The sequence below is a fragment of the Tachypleus tridentatus genome, chromosome 3 (genome assembly GCF_004210375.1).
Source record: "Tachypleus tridentatus isolate NWPU-2018 chromosome 3, ASM421037v1, whole genome shotgun sequence".
NCBI classification, from domain to species: Eukaryota; Metazoa; Arthropoda; class Merostomata; order Xiphosura; family Limulidae; genus Tachypleus; species Tachypleus tridentatus.
Genome location: NC_134827.1, coordinates 11,637,041 through 11,656,368, shown reverse-complemented (window position 1 = coordinate 11,656,368; position 19,328 = coordinate 11,637,041). Strand labels below are relative to the sequence as shown.

At 31.4% G+C, this 19,328-nt stretch overlaps 1 protein-coding gene across 4 annotated transcripts in view; it reads left to right on the top strand.

Annotated features, from left to right (window-relative positions):
- The window catches only part of LOC143246357 (folliculin-interacting protein 2-like), an 83,401-nt gene that overhangs the window by 14,175 nt on the left and 49,898 nt on the right, over positions 1-19,328 (top strand). For all 4 annotated transcript variants that reach the window (XM_076492931.1, XM_076492932.1, XM_076492933.1 and 1 more), the window contains exons 2-5: positions 1,993-2,239; positions 4,935-5,035; positions 6,943-7,005; positions 13,065-13,159. In XM_076492931.1, coding sequence (XP_076349046.1) covers positions 1,993-2,239; positions 4,935-5,035; positions 6,943-7,005; positions 13,065-13,159 — 506 coding nt within the window. The remainder of the gene's footprint in view (positions 1-1,992; positions 2,240-4,934; positions 5,036-6,942; positions 7,006-13,064; positions 13,160-19,328) is intronic.

The following is a 19,328-nucleotide window of genomic DNA, read 5'->3' as shown; positions in this document are numbered from 1 at the left end:
CAATGGTTCAGATTCTTTCAACTGTGAATCCTGATGCAGATGTTGCAATTGGAAGGCAACAGGCCAACTTTGATTGTGTGTGTCTATGCGTATATATATACCGTATTACTTTGAATTTAAGATGCACCCCATTTTTGAAAAGGGATTTTTCAGGAAAATTGATGATAATTAGAAAGGAGTAAATATGCTTTAAAAGTTTATTAACAAATCAAAGATGTTAATAATGGTATTACAATAAAATATAATTTAAAAAATTGTAAAATATACAGGAAATTAAAAATTTTCATTACAGTAATGTTTCTTCCTGCTTCCTTTATTTAATCAGAATTCTACTTTGATGTTTCTTCTGACTCATTGTTATATTCTGATGTTGAAACATCTTCATCACTTGATTCACTGTTGTTCTAAAGAATGTCATCTTGTGTTCCATCTTCTGTATTGGATAAACAACATTTTAAAAATGATTTTTTAATAATATTGTCCGACACTTCTTTCCAGGCTTTTGAAATCCTCTTCACCATTGTTGATGCTTGATGCCCTTTCTTTTTTTGCCAATTGGTGTCAGAGCATGATTATCTTTATTCAGCCAAGCATCATAATTCTTGAGGATACGATCTTTGAATGCCTTGTTAACGGACACATCAAAGCTTGTAACTGACCTGTTATTCTGCCAGGATATATCACCAGATCACTGTTTTTGTTTCTTAACCTACTCTTGATTTTATTGGAGAGATGGCCACGAAATGCATCCATTACAAGTATGCTCCGTTGCTTTAGTAATTGCACCAGTCCGATATTCCCATACACATTCCAGCTACCCTTCCATTAACTCTGATGTCATCCATGCTTTTTTTTTTTCTTTTTGTACGAACTGTTTTTGCAGAGATGTAATATTCTTTTGGCAATGTTTTTCTGTTTTAACATGACATACTATGGTAATTTATTTCCATGTGCCAGTTACACATAGCATTACACTTCCTCTTTTAACTTTTCATAACCAGTGGTTTTGATTGTCACCTGTTTTTGTCCTTTGACTTTTATAGTGTAGTTGTATGGCATGTTGAAAAACAGCTGTTTCATTTGTGTTAGTGATTTGGTTAAGGGAATATTGATTCATTTGGCATAGACCAATAATGTTGATATTTAGTAAGTTTTGTTTCAAAATCTAATGGCAGTTTTTGACTAATTGTTGTCCTTTGCTGTAATGATAAACTTTGTCATTTCGTGAATTTCTCACATCAACCATGATTAGCCTTGAAAGAAATACCACTATTTCCTGCACGTTAAAACTTCTCTTTGTTACAGGCAGTTCTTTACTTCATAACTCTCTGAAATACATAAAAACTAAATACCCTATTTCAGTGTTCAAATTCCATAGTTAACATTCCACAGAAATTGGCAGTATATCGGAAAGTTTTGCCATCCATAGGTCTGCATTATGTGTTAATAATAAATTTATAATGTCAGATACAAAAGTACTAACAGTTTATTTAAATGCTTGATGTAACTGAACTGTCTGTAGGACTTGGGTAGGTTTATGTGCATCATAAAGATGGATAATTGTTAATAGATTTGTCTTTGAAACTAACCTGGAAACCTTATACAAATCCTTGGGGCACAAGATAAAAGTGAAGGGTCTTGTTTTTGGGCATAAATTGTAGTTTAACTTCTTTATCAAGTTGTATGGTTTTACCTTTTTGGATACATGAGGAAAACATCAGAGTATTTTTGTAAGTTAACATATTCAACATAACAGGACTTAAGTAAATAGGATCATTCAAATTGAGACATCTGTATGTCTGGTTTTTAAAATATGCCAACTGTTTAGTCATTATCTAACTATACATTTTGGTCTAAAGCATTAAACTTGGGAGTTGACTCCAGAATCATTCACTGTGTTGATTTATATTTATGTTTCACTTGAAGTCTTAGTGTTAAACACAACAGTAGATGACTGAGAGTAATATTTTCTGAATATTATTTTTTTGACAGCTGGAAACCTTTAAAATTCAATGGTTCAAAGCAAGTACGAGCTCTTCTTTTTCGAGAGTGTGACTGGAGAGGAAGAAAATTATTGTTTGATTCGTCATCTGTTAGGAAACTTTCACAACAGGAGCCGAACTCATTTCATACCCAGAAGAAGAATAAGATTAACTGTAAGATCTTAGGCTTAAATCCTGCATCTCAAAGCAAAATTAATGAGTGCAAGGAAGTGACCAGTGATGGCTCTGTCTATCAGGTGATAATATTTAAATGTTGTAAGAAGTTGAATAAAATTTCTAAGAAATACTTGGATGAACGTGTATTTATATATGTATTTTTAATTGGTTTTACAATGGTTTAGTATATCTATATTTTTTTTATTTTGGTCAGTTATTCATCTAGGTAATGTATTTCTGTGAAACACAAGGCATCTAAACTGATTCTGCATGTTCAGTATACTTTAAAGAAACATTGTATGATGATATATATGTTAGTGTGCTGAATTTATGCAGTTGTTTGTAAGTATGCAAGTTTAGTTAATTGTGTGGTATCCAAGTTTCTTCTCTCTGTAGTGTTAATATTTCCAAAACATAAGTTATTCAATGATTCTCTGCTTAAACCATTTGTAACGTGTAAGTTGTGCACTGTAGTTGTAGTTCACGATAACCTGATGAACATTTTGTAGTTTCACAAACTTGAAAATGTTATATTTTAATATTTTTAACTTAGCTATATGGCAGGATTGTCTTATTTATTTTTGAAGTTCCTCATCTTGTATCCTGTTGTTAGTATACATGTAGCTATTTTTATTAGTGTTAGGAATGAGAATTAGTTTCAGCTGTTTCAATCTTAGATGTGTTATTCTGTAACTAACTGCACCTATATTTTCAGTTATCTTGAGCTATGGGTGACAGAGGAAAACTGATTTAACATGATCCATTGGCATCTTTCAGTGTTACAGTTTTGTGTTCTTGTCATTATATTCATGTTGCTCATGAGTTCTTTAAAAGGTTACCTGTTGAAGGTGCATTTTGAGAATATTTGATATAATTTTTTGTGGTAAACAGTAATTGGCATCAGACAATTTCATGCAACTCTGAGCAGAATTCCTCCATTCTTATTTCCTAGTTACAACAGCAATATAGCCACTTGCTGTTCAGGTCAAATGTGTTTCATTTTATTGCAATCAAAGGTTGCTTTATAGATCACTAGTTTTTTCTTCATAGAACCAATAGGTGCCTTTTCTCATTTTCCATATTAGTGTAAAAATATTGTCATATTGTCTTTAAAATGTGAATTTCAAAGATAATATAACACATATAGTTAGTTAATTTTATAGAGATACGTAACTCTACTGTTCCTGATGTGGTATTCTTTCCACATAATAACATATTACTTCAAATATAACATGTGACCCAGTTTTAAAAAGGGATTTTCAGGAAACAATTTTTAATGATAATTAGAAATGAGTAAATATGTTTTAAGAGTTTATTAACAAATCAAAAATGTTAATGTATTTAAAATGAAATATAAATAAAAAATGTACAGGAAATTAAAAAGTTTCATTACAGTAATGTTTCTTCCTGCTTTCTTTCTTTTAATCAGAATGCTACTCTGGTGTTTCTTCTGACTCATTGTTATGTTCTGATGTTGAAACATCTTCATCACTTGATTCACTGTTGTTCCAAAGAATGTTCTCTTGCATTTCATTTTCTGCATCTTCTAAATCTAATGGTGATTTTTGACTAATTGTTGTCCTTTGCCATAATGATAAACCTTCTCTTTTCATAAATTTCTCACACCAACCACAACTAGCCTTGAAAACAATACCACTATTTCCCACACATTAAGACTCACCTCGTTACAGGCAGTCCTTTGCTTTGTAACTCTCTGAAATACATTAAAATGGTAGTATCAGTTTCATGATGTCTTCTTTCTCTTGGGTAAGAAAATTACTTTATTTTTCTTGCAAGAAAACATCTTGGTTTTCATAGTATGCCAATGATGTACATTTGCTCTACTCACTGTATACTTTTTACTGGCTTCTTGATTCCCAATCTGTTCAGCACACAAAATAACTTTTATTTTAAATTCAGCATTGTGTGTAAAACATTTTTCCATGGATTAAAAATATGCAATAAAAATAAAAAAACCCAATAAAATAGCATTTGAACAACAGGAAAGTTGCACAAATACTTAGGACAGTGATATCCAACTACACCACAAGAGAGGCCCTGGCATTGGCATATTTGACATTTGTATGTGTTTTTTAAGTCTTTCTAAGCGAAGTTCTGTTTAAAATATAGCTCAGTCTGTTTGTTAATGCAGACTTTTTTTTTGAAACTCTTTGTTATTCATGGAAAATGATGTTTTTTTAAACTTTCAAAGAGTGAAAAATAATACCTCGAATTTAAGACTACCATAATTTTTAGTTCAGAAAAATGTTAAAAAAGGTGTGCCTTAAATTTAAAGTAATACAGTATTAATGCAACAAAAAAAAATGTGAATGCATAGAATATCCCAGGTATAAACCTGGCACGGGTAGTATCATGTAAGTATAAGGATATTTTACAGATGCTACAGGTAAAGTTACATAAGTATGTATGAATGGTAAAACCCGAAGGATAAAAGCCATAAATTTTAAAGTACAAGAGAAATGGTTATAAGTAGTATTAAAGAAAGAATCTTTGAATTTTATTTTTCCTTTAAAGATGTTTATTTGAGCATGATCTATGCCAATTTTGTACAGTATAGCATATTTTCCGAGTCATTTCAAAATAAACTATATATGTATACAGACAAACCCATTGTAATATAATCTATTTTGAGCTGTAATAGATATGATAGTGGTACAAGAGAAATGCCTCTGAGTATTATTTTCTGTAATAATATGTTGTGCCTTGTTAAAAACCAAGTTTAACATTATATACCTCTATCTCTGATGTCCACAGTACCTTAAGCCTTCTTCTGATGTTAAAATGCTTGGTGAGATGATATTTGGTTCTGTGGTCATGTCATACAAAGGAAGTACTGTTAAGGTTCATACAAATAGGTAAGTTTATTGTTTCTTTATGTTCTATCTTTGAGGCAGTTTATCTACTGTTTTACTACTGTGTTGCTGGTGTTTTTTCATGTGTATTATGTAATTTTTAATTAACAGTCATTTTAATGTTGAATGGTGAAATAGTTGACTTTTATAACATAATTGGAATATCTTTTGTCACAATTTCTCAAAATGCTTATACTGGGCACTGGATAACAAAGGTAAACTAGTAAAATAAGTTGAAGTAATACTATTTAGAGTTTATGTTTAACTATGAAAATTCATAACAGCATATGAATTTTCATAAAATTCATGAAATTTTATTTCTTAATCTGTTTAACAATTGTGCAATTTAGGTTTAATATTTTGTTGTGAATATGGAATCATGCTCCATTTGCTGCTGCTGCTGTTCCATTTTAAAATACAGTTCTCATGCTGAAGAACTTATGTGAGTTAACGTGTGTAACAGCTAAGTGTTATTTAAAGCATATGACTAGCTTTTGTTGGGTTTGACAGCTATTACTGTATAACTGTTTCATGTATATGTTACTACAAACACTGTATGAGTATTTAATGGATGTTTTGCAGCTACCTAACGCTGTATGACTGTTTATTCTTGTTCTTAGGGTTAAGTAATACAAAATTAATGTACAATGTTGATGTGTCAGATGAGCAACACATTATGGCTACTTATTTTTAGTATGATAACTAAGTAATGACAGCATATCACTGGTATGCACAATAACTTAAAAGTACTATACTACTGTTTGATGCTTATTTGTGATATGAGAACTAAGTAAAATATAAATATTGACAGCTGATTATTAGGACGTTCATAAACAGAATTGCTTGTGATTGGTAAATGTTGAATTTGTATGTCATGTCTATTAATTGGTAATACTTGCATTTTGTTTATATATGTACGTGATGGGTACAGTACATACATGTAGTTTATAACTGAAGGAATGAGCATAATGTCTTAAAGTTGTTTCAATACATCTGATGTTGATGTTTTTGCAGAATTTTGAGTAATGAATGTATTTAAAATTGTAGTATTGTTTGGAATTGTTGGGAATTTCTTTTTATTAATAGATATACTAGAATAAATGTGTTCTGATAGTTTTTATAGTTTCTAGTTTTTACTTAAATGCAAATAATAGATCTTTATAAATATTATAAGGCCTTTGACTTCTGTATTTTTTAGAACATAAACAATTTTTTTCCTCTAATATTAATCAAGACCATTGATTAGATAAAATGGTAACACTAGAAAGATGTTAATATTGAAAATGTTTTAAGACTTAACCCTTCATTAGATGATATTTAAATAGTTGCTGATATTCTATTAAACCAACATCTTACATTCTAATCAATGTGTACATGCAAGCAATCATTTTTCTTTACATCACCTAGTTTAATAATTTTGCATTCTGGAGTTGGTAATAAATAGGCATATGTTGACTCATTAGGCTGACCATGGTTTGCCCATGGTGAGTTATGTCACGTTAGGATTATGTAAGAAATTTGATGTCATCAGAATTTTCCTAAGAAAAAAACGTAAGTTTAATTGTTTATTTGTGTGAGATCTAATGGCAGTCATTCTTTCTAATAATTTAAGATTACATTGTTATTTTGTAGCTTAATGTATTGTTATTCTTAATTATGGATTTAAAGCTGTTAACATTTAATAAAATGAAAATGAACCTTTCAGATGTGTAAATGATTAAGATGTTTCTTAAGTATGATTATATATAATCATGATAGTGTAAGAATATAGTATAAAGCAACGATTCAGTATTCAAAAGACAATATTTTCATTGTAAGCTTGCAGTTGCAAGACAGTGGATTTTAGCAATTTTGGATAACTGACTTTAAAATGAAATTGCATGTTTTACTTTGGTGTTACATTTCTTTAGGTCTTCTTCAGAACTGATGATTAGCATTGTCTTCCCTGTACCATTTCGAAATCAAAAAACAGGGTGAGTTAAATAAATAAAGACATTTTAAATAATATTTTAAAATAACTACCATGAAATATTCAGAGTATTAATGTGTCTTTGTGACAATTTTGACTACAGAGGTAAGTATTGTACATGTAAATTACTACTATTTTTGTTTTAATCAGCTATAGGATTACAGAGTGAGTTATTGTAGAATAAGCACTTAAGTCACTTGTTTTTTTCCTTTTAATTAATTCAGCACAAGCTCTGTCCTTGGGACTGACATTGTAACCATTTTGTTTGTTGTAGTTTTCGTGCTATTACTTTTAAATTAGTAAGCATGTTTCCAAATTTTGTAAGATTCTCAGTAAAGATAACAAGGCTTTCACGTGCTCAATATCATAATTTTTTTATTAAGCCCTAAGGTTTGTTAAGCAGTGTTTTTCTCATGCATTTTTTATTTTTGCATGTTACGTATGTAACATGATAAGTAATTTTAATTTAAGGTTAAAAATACTTTTAGATATCAAAAACATTTTCAGATTTCATGTGCAAAATCATTATAATGTCCAGCTAGTTTTATCAAATGTTGTGTAAGAAAAAAAAAATCTTATTTGCACTAACAAATCTCTGCATTGGTTCACTTGATTTGATCGATTTCATAACTACCATATAAAATTAGGAAATTGAATTATACCTTTTCCGTTCTAGAATGACTACAGGTTATAAAATGAAAACATAAATGATTAGACTAAATAGCTCAAATTTTGTAACATTATACATTTACCTCGGTGGACAAAAAAATGTGCCCTTCCCTGAAATGTTATCTTTTGTTAGATAACAATACAAGTAAAACTGTTTTTAGAACACACTCTGAGATCTCATCAGATATGATCTCAAATCCTAATTCTAAGACTGGCTTTTGTAAATACCTTAACTTTTTGTGATTTTAGTTACATATTCTCAAAAACTGTTCTGCATCTGTTATAGTTTCTTAGATCTTCTTATTACAGTTAGCCTACTAAGTGATCAGTGAAGTTTCCCTGCAGTAATCTGACAAAAATGACACTCAAAATAACACAAACCAGTTTCATAAATTAATGTTTAGTTGACATTCTTTTGGATTTCAGTATTGCTTCATATTTATGTGGTATGTTTTCAATGAGTTTTTGCAGATTCATCCTCCATGTTTGGCTTGTGATTTTTTTTTTTTTTTTTCAATTGGTTCAACTCAGCCTAAAATATTTTCAGTTGGATTGATATCGGGTGATTGACCTGGTCATTGCATAACATCATCTTTCTTATTTCTAAGATATTTTAATGACTCCACAGTTGCACTAGTCAAATAATAACAATAGTAATAAAGTCCCACAGACACTACCTGATGTATCAGCATAAATAAGAAAAGACAAAGAATTTAAAGGAAAAAAATAAATTATAAGTGAAAAGATAAAGGCATGGAATTACACATGTTAATCCTATCACTACAGGTATCCTTTACTGCACATGACCCAAGATTTTAATGTCTTACATTGAAAATTTTATTAAACTACTTTTTTTGTTTGTTATACCAATTAAAATAGTGTAAAATCTTAGCTAATAATTCATATTTTAATGGTATATAAGTTTTAAGTTCTTAATTCTTCATGACAGTATTTAAAAAAAAAAAATCCTGAATTGTTTCTTGTGTGACATCTACAAGACATTTTCTCTTTTATTTAATGCTTCTCCAAAAATTAAGAAATTATACATAAATTATTCACTATAAAATTCTCATTACTCAGATAAACCATAATTTTTATTGCCTTCAATTTTATTTGGTTACATAGCTGTTAAATAGAAAATCAAATCCCTCCTGTTTCACCCATCTGCCACATAATCCATTTCAAGATTTGGTAATAGTTCTCTCTGACATTTGAATTATGTATTACCTATAACCAATAGAAAGTGAAGGTTTTCATCTATTCAGTGACATATTGTATAACATTGTGTTGAACAGATTATCTTAATTTTCACTTAAATACAAGCTTTATTCCTGTGGGATGGTTAACAATTAGCTTGGATGAATTTGTAACAGTTCTTTTCATAGTTATAAAGCCAAAATATTAGAGAATTGGGGGAAAATGTTTAATTTTTGAATGTTGTTATTCTATGTTTTTTTATGGACTGTTTAATTAAATAAAAATTTAGTGCATTACTACCATTAGTATAAAAAAAGTAGGTTATGTGTCATTGACAGCAAGAAAAAAAAGATTGGATAAGTACTTTGTTTTTCATGTTTAATCTTTACTTATGATTATAAAAGTAACTAAAATGTAAAAATAAGAATCTATTTTGGTTAAGATTAAATTAGGTAAAATATAAGTAATATCATAATGTTCCATAAGGCATATACATGTGCAGTTCAAATAATTTTGTGGGGTAATATAATTCAATAGCATAACTGCTGCACATGCCCTAAGTGAGTTGCAGCTTATAATGGTGTGTATAGTAGTTAGACATGATTCAAAGGGCAATAGTAAAATAAAATTTAATTTTAAGCTGATGTACACTGTTATGAACTTAAATCTATTTAGAATATATAAATGTAGTTTCATTTTGCAATTTCAAGTCATTATAGAAAGAAAAAAAATTGGTTATTTAGATTTGTTTTGATTGTTTTTGTTGTTATGAAGTCATTCAAATTGAACAATCCTGTTTTGATACAGGATAGAGAAGGTAATGGATAAAATATGAAGTTTTACTGGAAAAAAAATGAAATATTTGGTAAGTTTTAGGGATATTGCACAAAGGATATTTAATATTTTTGAGATGAGTAAAGGTGTTGTTAATCTTTACATGAAAATTACTTTGCACACAGACTATTTTAAACAAATACTCAAAATATTCAGGGATAAATCTTTAGTTTGATTTATTAAAAATACCTTACTGAAAATATGATTTTTGTATGTGAAAGACTTGTAATGTTAAATAAAAGATTGCCAAATTTTTGAAAATATATGCTATATTGAAAGTTAGGAATATCAAGTCTATAAAGAGATGTTGAGCAAGTTAAATTTTGAATTTTCTATATTAGAAATAGTAATACTTTTTGAACATACTTGTCAAAGTTCAAACACTTTCATCCACTTTTTGATGTGAGAGATTACATCTTCTGATGTAAACAGTCATTTTTGTTCAGTACTGTCTTCTATGTCCAAAAAATATTTTATGTATGTGACAAGCTTTCTATCTCTTTTCCTTTGGAATTGACTGATTTCAATGCATCTCTGAAAATCATCATGTACCAACTCCACACTAGTAAGATTGCAATATATTCTCATGATTCTTCCAAATTTTCTTGTCTTGTTTGGAAGTTATGTTAAGACTTTTTTTTTTTCTTTTGGTGTTTTTCATGTTAATTATAATTTTAATGGTTTAATTTTTGAGGTGGGATTTCTTCATTTTTATAATTTTTCCTTTACCTTGAAGAAATCTTTTGAATTAACTAAATTTTCCAGTCTTTATATTTATTTTCACACTTGTATACTTTACATCAAACACTGTTGTTTGATTTACTTATTTCTACAGTGAATTTTGAGGTTCACATTCTCATTTTGGGTCTTGTAATTCTGGTACTATTTTTATAGGCTACAAGTGGTGGAGATCTGTTATTGGATTTCTTTGAAATTATCCATTTGTGAGATTGTTATACGAGTCAATCTTTTTCTCTTGGATTTGCCCCATTAATCTTCCTAAACAAGCTAACCCATGTTTGGGCCAATGAATATTTGGTAGCCACTTTTACACCACTGAATTTTTCTGTGTTTTCTCTTCTCTGCTGCTGAATCAGCTATAATTGATGCTTGATGATTTAACGTTAGAGAATAATTGAAATTGATCAATTCTAACGGAGGGTAATAGAAGACTTGTGGCATGCATAACATTTTTTTGCATATAGAGGGCAGCAATGAACAAAAATACCTATTTATGTGACTGAAAGCAAGTACCTATTGAAAATATATTTTCAGTGTAGGAAAATTATAACTTTCAAAATGAAATACTACAAGAGCAATGTTATCTTCTACAAAATTTAGAGGTTGACAGCCAAAGTATTAAACAGTTAAGCAAAGATAAACATCAAAAGATAGGTCTGCATTAAGAACAGCAAATTTGAACCTGTAATGAATGACATTTTAATGAACAAAACAGTTCCAAAGAAAAGATGAATTGAAGATGCTACATTAATTATAAGGATTTCCAAGGTAGAGTCTATAATGTGGGATAAAATGTTGTGGGTTTTGAGGTGACTGTTCAGGTAGGACCCACATTCCACATTATGGTGGGGGATATAATGTATACTAGGTTTAAACTCTGTTGCCTATCTCACATCTTCAATATATATATATTAACAAAAAATCATTAAAAAAAATTTAAGTTAGGGGAACAACATGTGTGTGCCCAAGCCCATGATGTCCCACATCTACATCTTCCTGCACCACCTGCTGACAGTTGTAAGAATGTCAAATAAGATTATTAAAATATTTTGTGATAAATATAAATGTTTTAAATAAATATGAATTAAAAACTAGGTTGTTGCATGAAGTTTCTTAAGTATTTTTAATTTTTAATAAGGTCATTTAAACAACTTGCCACTAATTTTACATGGATGAATACCTTATTGCATATAAAGGCTCAAGTAAAATTTGAAAATTGGTAGTTACAGTAGACTGTACAAATAAACTTAATAGGTAGTGGTTGGTAGTTATATAATTTTAGGTACTTTGGTTGGGTTTTTATACTAATGTAATTTATCTACTGTGTTACAAATTAACTTATGATTTTACTACAATAATCAGGGCTGGAATGCTAACATCAAGAAATAAGTTTATCTTAATTACCCATTGTGGTAGAACCTTATTATCATTTTTCTGTTTTTCTTTTATTTTATTACCTTGTAGAACATTCACTATCCAACAACTGTCAGTAGGCAGTGACAGATGATATAGATGTGGGATGTTGTAGGGACCCACATTTCATTCTCCTAACTTATTTTTTTTATAACTTTGTTTTGATAGTTATTTTTTTAATTTTCAACATGTGAGACTGGTGAACAGAGGTTAAAACTGGTAGACAATGTATCCTTACTGCAATGTTCTACTTCTGCAGTTACCTCCAAGACCCAAGGTACCCGTGTCCTGGGGATTCTTTTAATTTATGCACTGCTTTCAAGTTTGTTTTTTGTTTGGACCTGTTTTGTTCAGTAAATGGTGTGTGTGTATAATAATAATAATAATTATTATTATTCTATTGTAGAATAAATAAAAAAAAAACAAGAATTTAACCTGCACTTGTGGTTATCAAGCTTTTATTGTAACTACCTCTGTTATTAAAGGTTCTTTATTAAGCTTCAGCCATCATTTAATTGATTTAATAAAATATAAGTTTGCAAGATGTGCCACTGACATTTAACAACAAACTTAATCAGTGTATTAAACAAAAACTTTCACTATAATTCATCCAAGAAAACTCAATGGTGTAGTGGGAACAGTTTTTAGGTGTGAACAGTATTCATTGAAAACTAAGATGCTGCCAAGATGCATCATTTTAAGATATTTTTTCTGTTTTCATGATTTTAATAACAGTATGTTATACAAAAATGTTTAACAATAAATCCTAGCTGTAAAAGAACCTTTGTGGTGTAACAGGAACCATTGAGTAATAAGTTGATGTTCAAGGTGCATTGCTGAAGGATGCTCTTTTTTTATTATTTTATCATAATCTTTTGCTTCTTTTTACTATTGAAATGTTTCTGAACATCAAATGATCCATAATATCCAAAAGAAAGCCTCAGACAGTATGATGAATACTGAAGTAAAACCACGAAACCTGACATATTAAGCTGCATCTTTACATCAGGTTAATGAAATGACTTGAAAGTAGTATTTCATAATTTTGTGAAACTTTGAGAAGATGTTTTGTCACTGCAGTTTATTTTTGTTTTATGCACGAAAATTAAGTTTTTTTGTTCTAAAGAAGCAAGAATTCAAAAATATTTTTTGTATATATGACATATTTATATAAATTATATTTTTGTAAATAAAACATTTTGTTTTCAGAGATAGTGACCTAGAAGACTCAACTTGTCTACTGAATTCTAATAGTGGTATTTTTACATCAAAATGTGGTGAAAAGATGGAGTCACTATGTGTAGGTATGACACAGCATTAGTCCAATAAAGATTAGAAATTTGCTGTTAATTAGTTCTGCTGCTGTACTAGTATGGTTTGCTTTGATAGTTACATCGTTACACATATGCTTACTTACTTACTTACTTACACTTACAGTGCTGTGAAAATTTATTAGAACACTTCAACAACTGTCATTTTATGAGCTTTCACACAAAACACTCATTTTGAAACTAACTGTAATTATTGCAATGTAGTCTTATAGGAACTTATTGTCAAGGTGCATTATTTTCTTTAATGCAAAAAATTCCATGGAAACCTAAGATTTGCTTTATGGGTTTAGTGTCTAGACCAGGGATGGTGAACCCTTTTGAGGGTGTGTGCCCAAATTGGGGAAAATCTAAAAGTTTTTCACATTCCCATGGTAATTTTTAGCAGCAGGTTATCATTTTTTATTATTATTCTGAATTATTTTAAATGAAACAGCTTTAGGAGTTACATGTTATTAATGACTATAGTAATTCATAAGAAATAAAATTAATGAATTAGTAACAATAATAATGCAATTTTTTTTAAGGAAAAAGGAGTCCTCTTGTTTATTAACCTTTGTTCATTGTTTTACTATTAAATGTGAAATGATAAGCTTTGGTTCATACCATGTAACATAAAAGAAAAACAAGGAAAGGAAAATAAGCATATTTTGCTCTTAGAATTTTGCTGCTGCACCAGTGATGACGGGTATTTTATGTTGGGCTTTTATTTGGTTGTCTTGAGAAATGTGCATGCAGCACTAGTTTCATGAGCAAGTCTGTTCCTATAATTACACTTTACATAGTTCATCACTGAAAATAATGACTCCCATAAATATGTTGATAAAATTACTGTTAATACTGCCATTGTAACATTTTTGAGACAGTTAAGTTTCAGGAATAGAATTCCAGAGTTCAAAGAGGGATGAGATGTCTTCTGTGAACATTTCTCACTGGTCCTGGGTTGGTAAAAATCATTTGCTGCTGCATTCGGCAATAATGGTAATCATGTGTGTGTGTGTGTGTGTATATATATATTTATCATGGGCTGGCATTAGGATGCAAATAATCCAGAGGTGGCACTGCATGCCGTGTACCACATGTGCCATAGATTTGCCATCACTGGTCTAGGCTTTGTTGTGACCACGTCAATTGCTGTGAATAAGATACTGTATGAATGCATAGTATACATAGTAAGTAAAAACTGTTTAGTATGGGATGTTGTAGAAATGCTTTAAATATTATGGGATTTTATTGTGGTTTCTTAAACTAATACGCAGTTTTATGTTGTGGTTCTTCAACAGTTATTTGGTTTTATAGGGTGGTATTTTAAACTTATTATGGGAGTTATGGAAATGGTTTAATTACTATGAAATGTTATAGGAATTTCTTTACTGTTTTTGTATGTTATACTGTTTTTTCCAAAAACAATTATAGTATGATATAGATGCTGTGGCTTTTATGTTATTTTGCTTTGCAAAAAAAGCATGACCTGGTTTTGATGTTAGTCTATACATTAAATGATGGCTTTAATAAAATATTCAGTGATCAAAATTCTTTTTAAAACATTTATTGATGAAAGTTTGTCCTGAAATATTCTGTTGCCAACAATTGATCTCTTAACTTTGGTGTTTTATCTGAAATGTCTAGTGACCAAAACTCATACTGAAACATTTAGTGGTGAATGTACACGTTGAATTGTTTAATGATAAAAGTGTACTATGAAATGTTTTGTTATCAATATCCACCCTGATACATAGTGGTAAATGTCTGCTCTGAAATGCTTATTAATCAAAGTCCACCTTGAAATATTTAGTGTCCAGTCTGAAGCATTTAGTGATGAATATTTAAGAGAATATTCAAAGCTAGGCATAGGAATGACAATAATATATTCTAAACGTAATGTGATGTGAGAATGTTTTAGATGCCAGTGTATCAGTAGTACAGATGTACAAGTGTAAATAGTTTGGGTGGTGGAGTGTCAAGAACAGATGTGTGTGTGTGTTTATATATATATTGAAATTGAAAGTTGCACATGTTAATAGTTTAGGTGCAGAAGTGTCAGTAATTCAGATATGGTACTGTTATTAGTACAGTGGTACCTCGGTTCTCAAACTTAATCCGTTCCAGAAGGCTGTTTGAAAACTGAATCAATTTTTCCCATAAGAAATACTGTAAATTAAATTAATCCCTTACAGACCTCCAAAAATTATACATTATGAAGCATTTTTAGTAAAAATATTGCTTATTTATACCTATTTCTAACTAAAAACTTGTCTAATGAGGTTTGTTTCTGCCTGCATTTTAAAATGTTTCTGAAGTAAGGCATGGCATTGTCATTGAAAAGGTTTATGCTGTGGTTTGCTACACCTTTGTCAGGGTGAAATTTTTCCATAAAACTTTGTAACTCTTTCCATTTTCCACACATTTCCTTAATTAGTGAACTAGGAACATCCTCCCTTCCCTCCTCCTCATCTGAAGACACTTCTTCAGTTGCCTTCTGTTGCTGCTCCTTCTGAAGGTCTTGGAGTTCTTCCGTGGTGAGCTCAGTGTTGTGACAACTGTGGTGGTAACTCCTCCACATCACCATTCACATTCAAGCCCATATACTTCCCTAGTGAGACAGTGTCCTTGACAACAGGCTCAGCCTCAAAGCCTTCAAAGTCTATATCTGCTACTGAGTCTGGCCACAATTTCTTCCAGGTTGGGTTCATGGTCCTCAAAGACACTTCCCTCCAGACTTTGTCTATGATCCTCGAGCAATGGAGGATATTAAAGTGATTTTTCCAGAACTCTCTGAGAGTTAACTCTGTGTCAGAGGTCACTTCAAAGCACCTTTGAAACACTGCTTTGGTGTAGAGTTTCTTAAAGTTTGATATGACCTGCTGGTCCATGGGCCGAATGAAAGGAGTCATATTAGGGGACAAGAGCTTCACCATAATGAAACTGTACTGGTGGGAGAGCAGGTGCATTGTCAATCACAAGAAGGGCCTCGAGTGGCAACTGTTTTTCCATGAGGTAATTCTTTACACTTGGGGCAAACACTTCATGGACTCACTCCATAAAAAATTGCCTGGTTACCCATGCTTTATTATTAGCCTTCCACATAATATTTAGTTTACTTTTCAGGACGTTATTTTTCTTAAAAACCCTCAGGTTCTCAGAATGGTACACAAACAAAGGCTTAAGTTTCAAGTCTCCACTTGCATTACTGCATAACAACAGAGTTAGCCTGTCCTTCATTGGCTTGTGTCTTAGCAGTGACTTCTCCTTGGTGGTGGAGGTCCTCTTTGGCATTTTCTTCCAAAAGAGGCCTGTCTCATCACAGTTGAACACTTGTTGGGGAATAAAACCCTCAGCTTCTACAGAGTCCTTAAATTCCCTAACAAATTTATCAGCAGCATTTTTGTTAGAACTGGCACCCTCCCCATGTTTCACCACACTATGTATGCCACTTCTCTTCCTAAATTTTTCAAACCACTCCCTACTAGCCTTAAAGGCATCACTTGTATCAGCACTCGTTCCAGGGGTGTTTTTCAGGAGGTCAGCATGCAACTGCTTTGCTTTCTCACAAATGATGGTCTCAGAAATGCTATTACCAGCTGTTTTTCGTTTACCCAAATCAATAATTTTTCTACCTCTTCCATTGTTTGTGTTCTTTGTTTTGTAAGCACTGTCACTCCTTTTGCAACATAAGCTCCTTTGATGACTTCTTTATTTTTCAGTATGGTGCAGACTGTAACTTCCCCATACCAAATTATGTAGCAAGGTCAGACATTCGAACGATCACTCTCATACTTCGCTACAAGATCTTTTTTCACCTCTATTGTGGCTCTAACAACTTTTCTTTTTGGTTTGCTGCTTTCATTATCCTTCTTTGACCCCATGGTGGCTTATTTGATGAGAATATTCAGAAGAAAAAAAAAAAGAACGTTCACAGCAGATTTTAGCGTGTGTGTGTGTGTGTGTGTGTGTGTGTGTGTGTGTGTACTGAGTGACAGATGCAGGTAAAATGTCTTGGGCAAGCTTGGCGTGGGCCGAAAATGATCGAAGGGTCGTTTGGGTTATCAGTCAGGTTATTTCGGGGGTTCAGGCCATGACAGCTTGGTTCAGGAACAGAGTTTATGTTCAACAACTGAGAGATTTTTTTCTCAAACAATACATTCGAAAACCAAATTGTTCGAGAAGAGAGTTGTTCGAGAACCAAGGCACCACTGTATATTCATTGTTGGTTTGATACTGTTGTCTGAATACAAGATGGTAGGACACTACTGGTGAATAAGAGAAAGTGTAGTTCTAACCTAATAGTGAATATGAAATAGTGGGGTGATAATGAGAGATACTAGAATGTTTGCTTAACTGTTGTTACAGAAATCATTTGCTTAAATTTTATGTGGATATTACTGTTGATTGCACAGTATGCATATTGATTAAAAAGGTTTAACTATTATGAGATGTTTTAAGAAAGGGTTTGTTCCACTATTATGCAGTGTTATACAGTTTTGTTTTTTTATAGTATGATAAAATATATTGTTCTTTTACTATTATGAAACTAGTGTATAGCCCATCAAAAATGACAGGGCAAGTACTACCATCCCCCACCCTATAGTATACCCTGACCTCAAATTTTACAGGTAAATAAATACATTTTGTAAAATTAAGCTTGACCATCAAAGAAGTATTTAAAGTGCAGCTGAGATAGTGAGATGTAGTTTGTGAACCAATTAAATTTAAAGTCATTTGTGAAATGAATTCATGATGTATTCATTGAATAATTATTGGTAAAAAAAATTGTTAGATTAGGAACTTATAGAAAAGCCAGTGTATTTTGGTAACATTATATTCCAGTATTATGGTGGGTCTCAGAGGTTGAAGTTTCACTTCTGCTCCTGTGCATTCTTATTCAGGGGATGTTGTTGTACATCTTTCCAACTTGTGTTTCACTTCCATTCAGTGGGTCTTAGAGATAGAGGTTGTGCATGTGTGTGCTCTAGCTTCTCTGTGGTCCTATCCAGAGAATAATATTACATGGGGCATATGTTGTCCCTCTTGCTCTCGATGTCAGGGAAATTCTTTATTTATGGCTGATGTTGTGCTGTTCAAAACAAGTCGGATTGGTTTAGATTTAACATGAACTGTCAAATTTAACCTGAACAAATGTCACCCTGGCACATTCATGACTAGTTGTGGATTTGCACACGTACGTCTTGCAGATAAATGTGGAATTTGTCTCCATTTTATTTAACTTGGGATTGATATGGCAGGGACCCTCCTCTTATTATGGGTAAGATAGGTTTGGCTGATGCTTACATAGATTTGGATTTGAGATGACCTGCTGAATACAGTGCAATGAATCCTAGTCACTTTACACTATGAGGCATATCTGTTTTAGCTTTCCTTACCTTACTGTTTGTGGATGGAGATTCCACACTCATTTGTTAGATTTAGGTTTGAACCTGCCAAGTTTTTTCCTTTCCTTTGGATATGGTCCTCTCATTTTCCACTTGCATATGAGACACCTGTTACCACACAGAGCAAAGAGTATACCTGGTATAGGTGTATTGTGGTCTCTCATGTGTGTTCCTCTCCTGATGGGGGTTCTCATTTCGTGAGTATTTTCTTTTTGGATGCTTTCAAGGAATACTTCTTGGTATTCTTCCACTAGTTCTGGAGTTCTGTGTATATGTGCAAACAGGGTTAAAATACTGTATCAGAAGTTATAATTTTCTACTCTGAAAATTTGTTTCTGATAGCTATATAGCTCATTTCACACTTTTCATTTTTATTCTCCATTTAAAATCAGTGCTTGTTTTCTGTTTGAAAGTTAGGTAGAATTGAATAGATGGAGTCATGTGTGTCATGGGGCTGTATTGCACTCCTATTAGTGCAGGGTTGCTGCATGATTGTGGATCATGGAGTTGGTGAGTGTTTCAAGGTCAGTGATATGTGAACAAATTTTGTATTTAGATGGCAGCATTGGACAGGAATAGTTGTGAGAATGGAAATAAATTTTCAGTGTAAAAAAACAATTTTAACATCCAGTGCTTACACTATAAATATTTCTTTTTGTAAGGAAATTTCAGGAAAGCAACAGAAATTTTAAATATTTTTATTTTCTCGGAATGTGATTGTTTGCCTTTTAAGGGAGAAGTTTGGTGAACAAAAC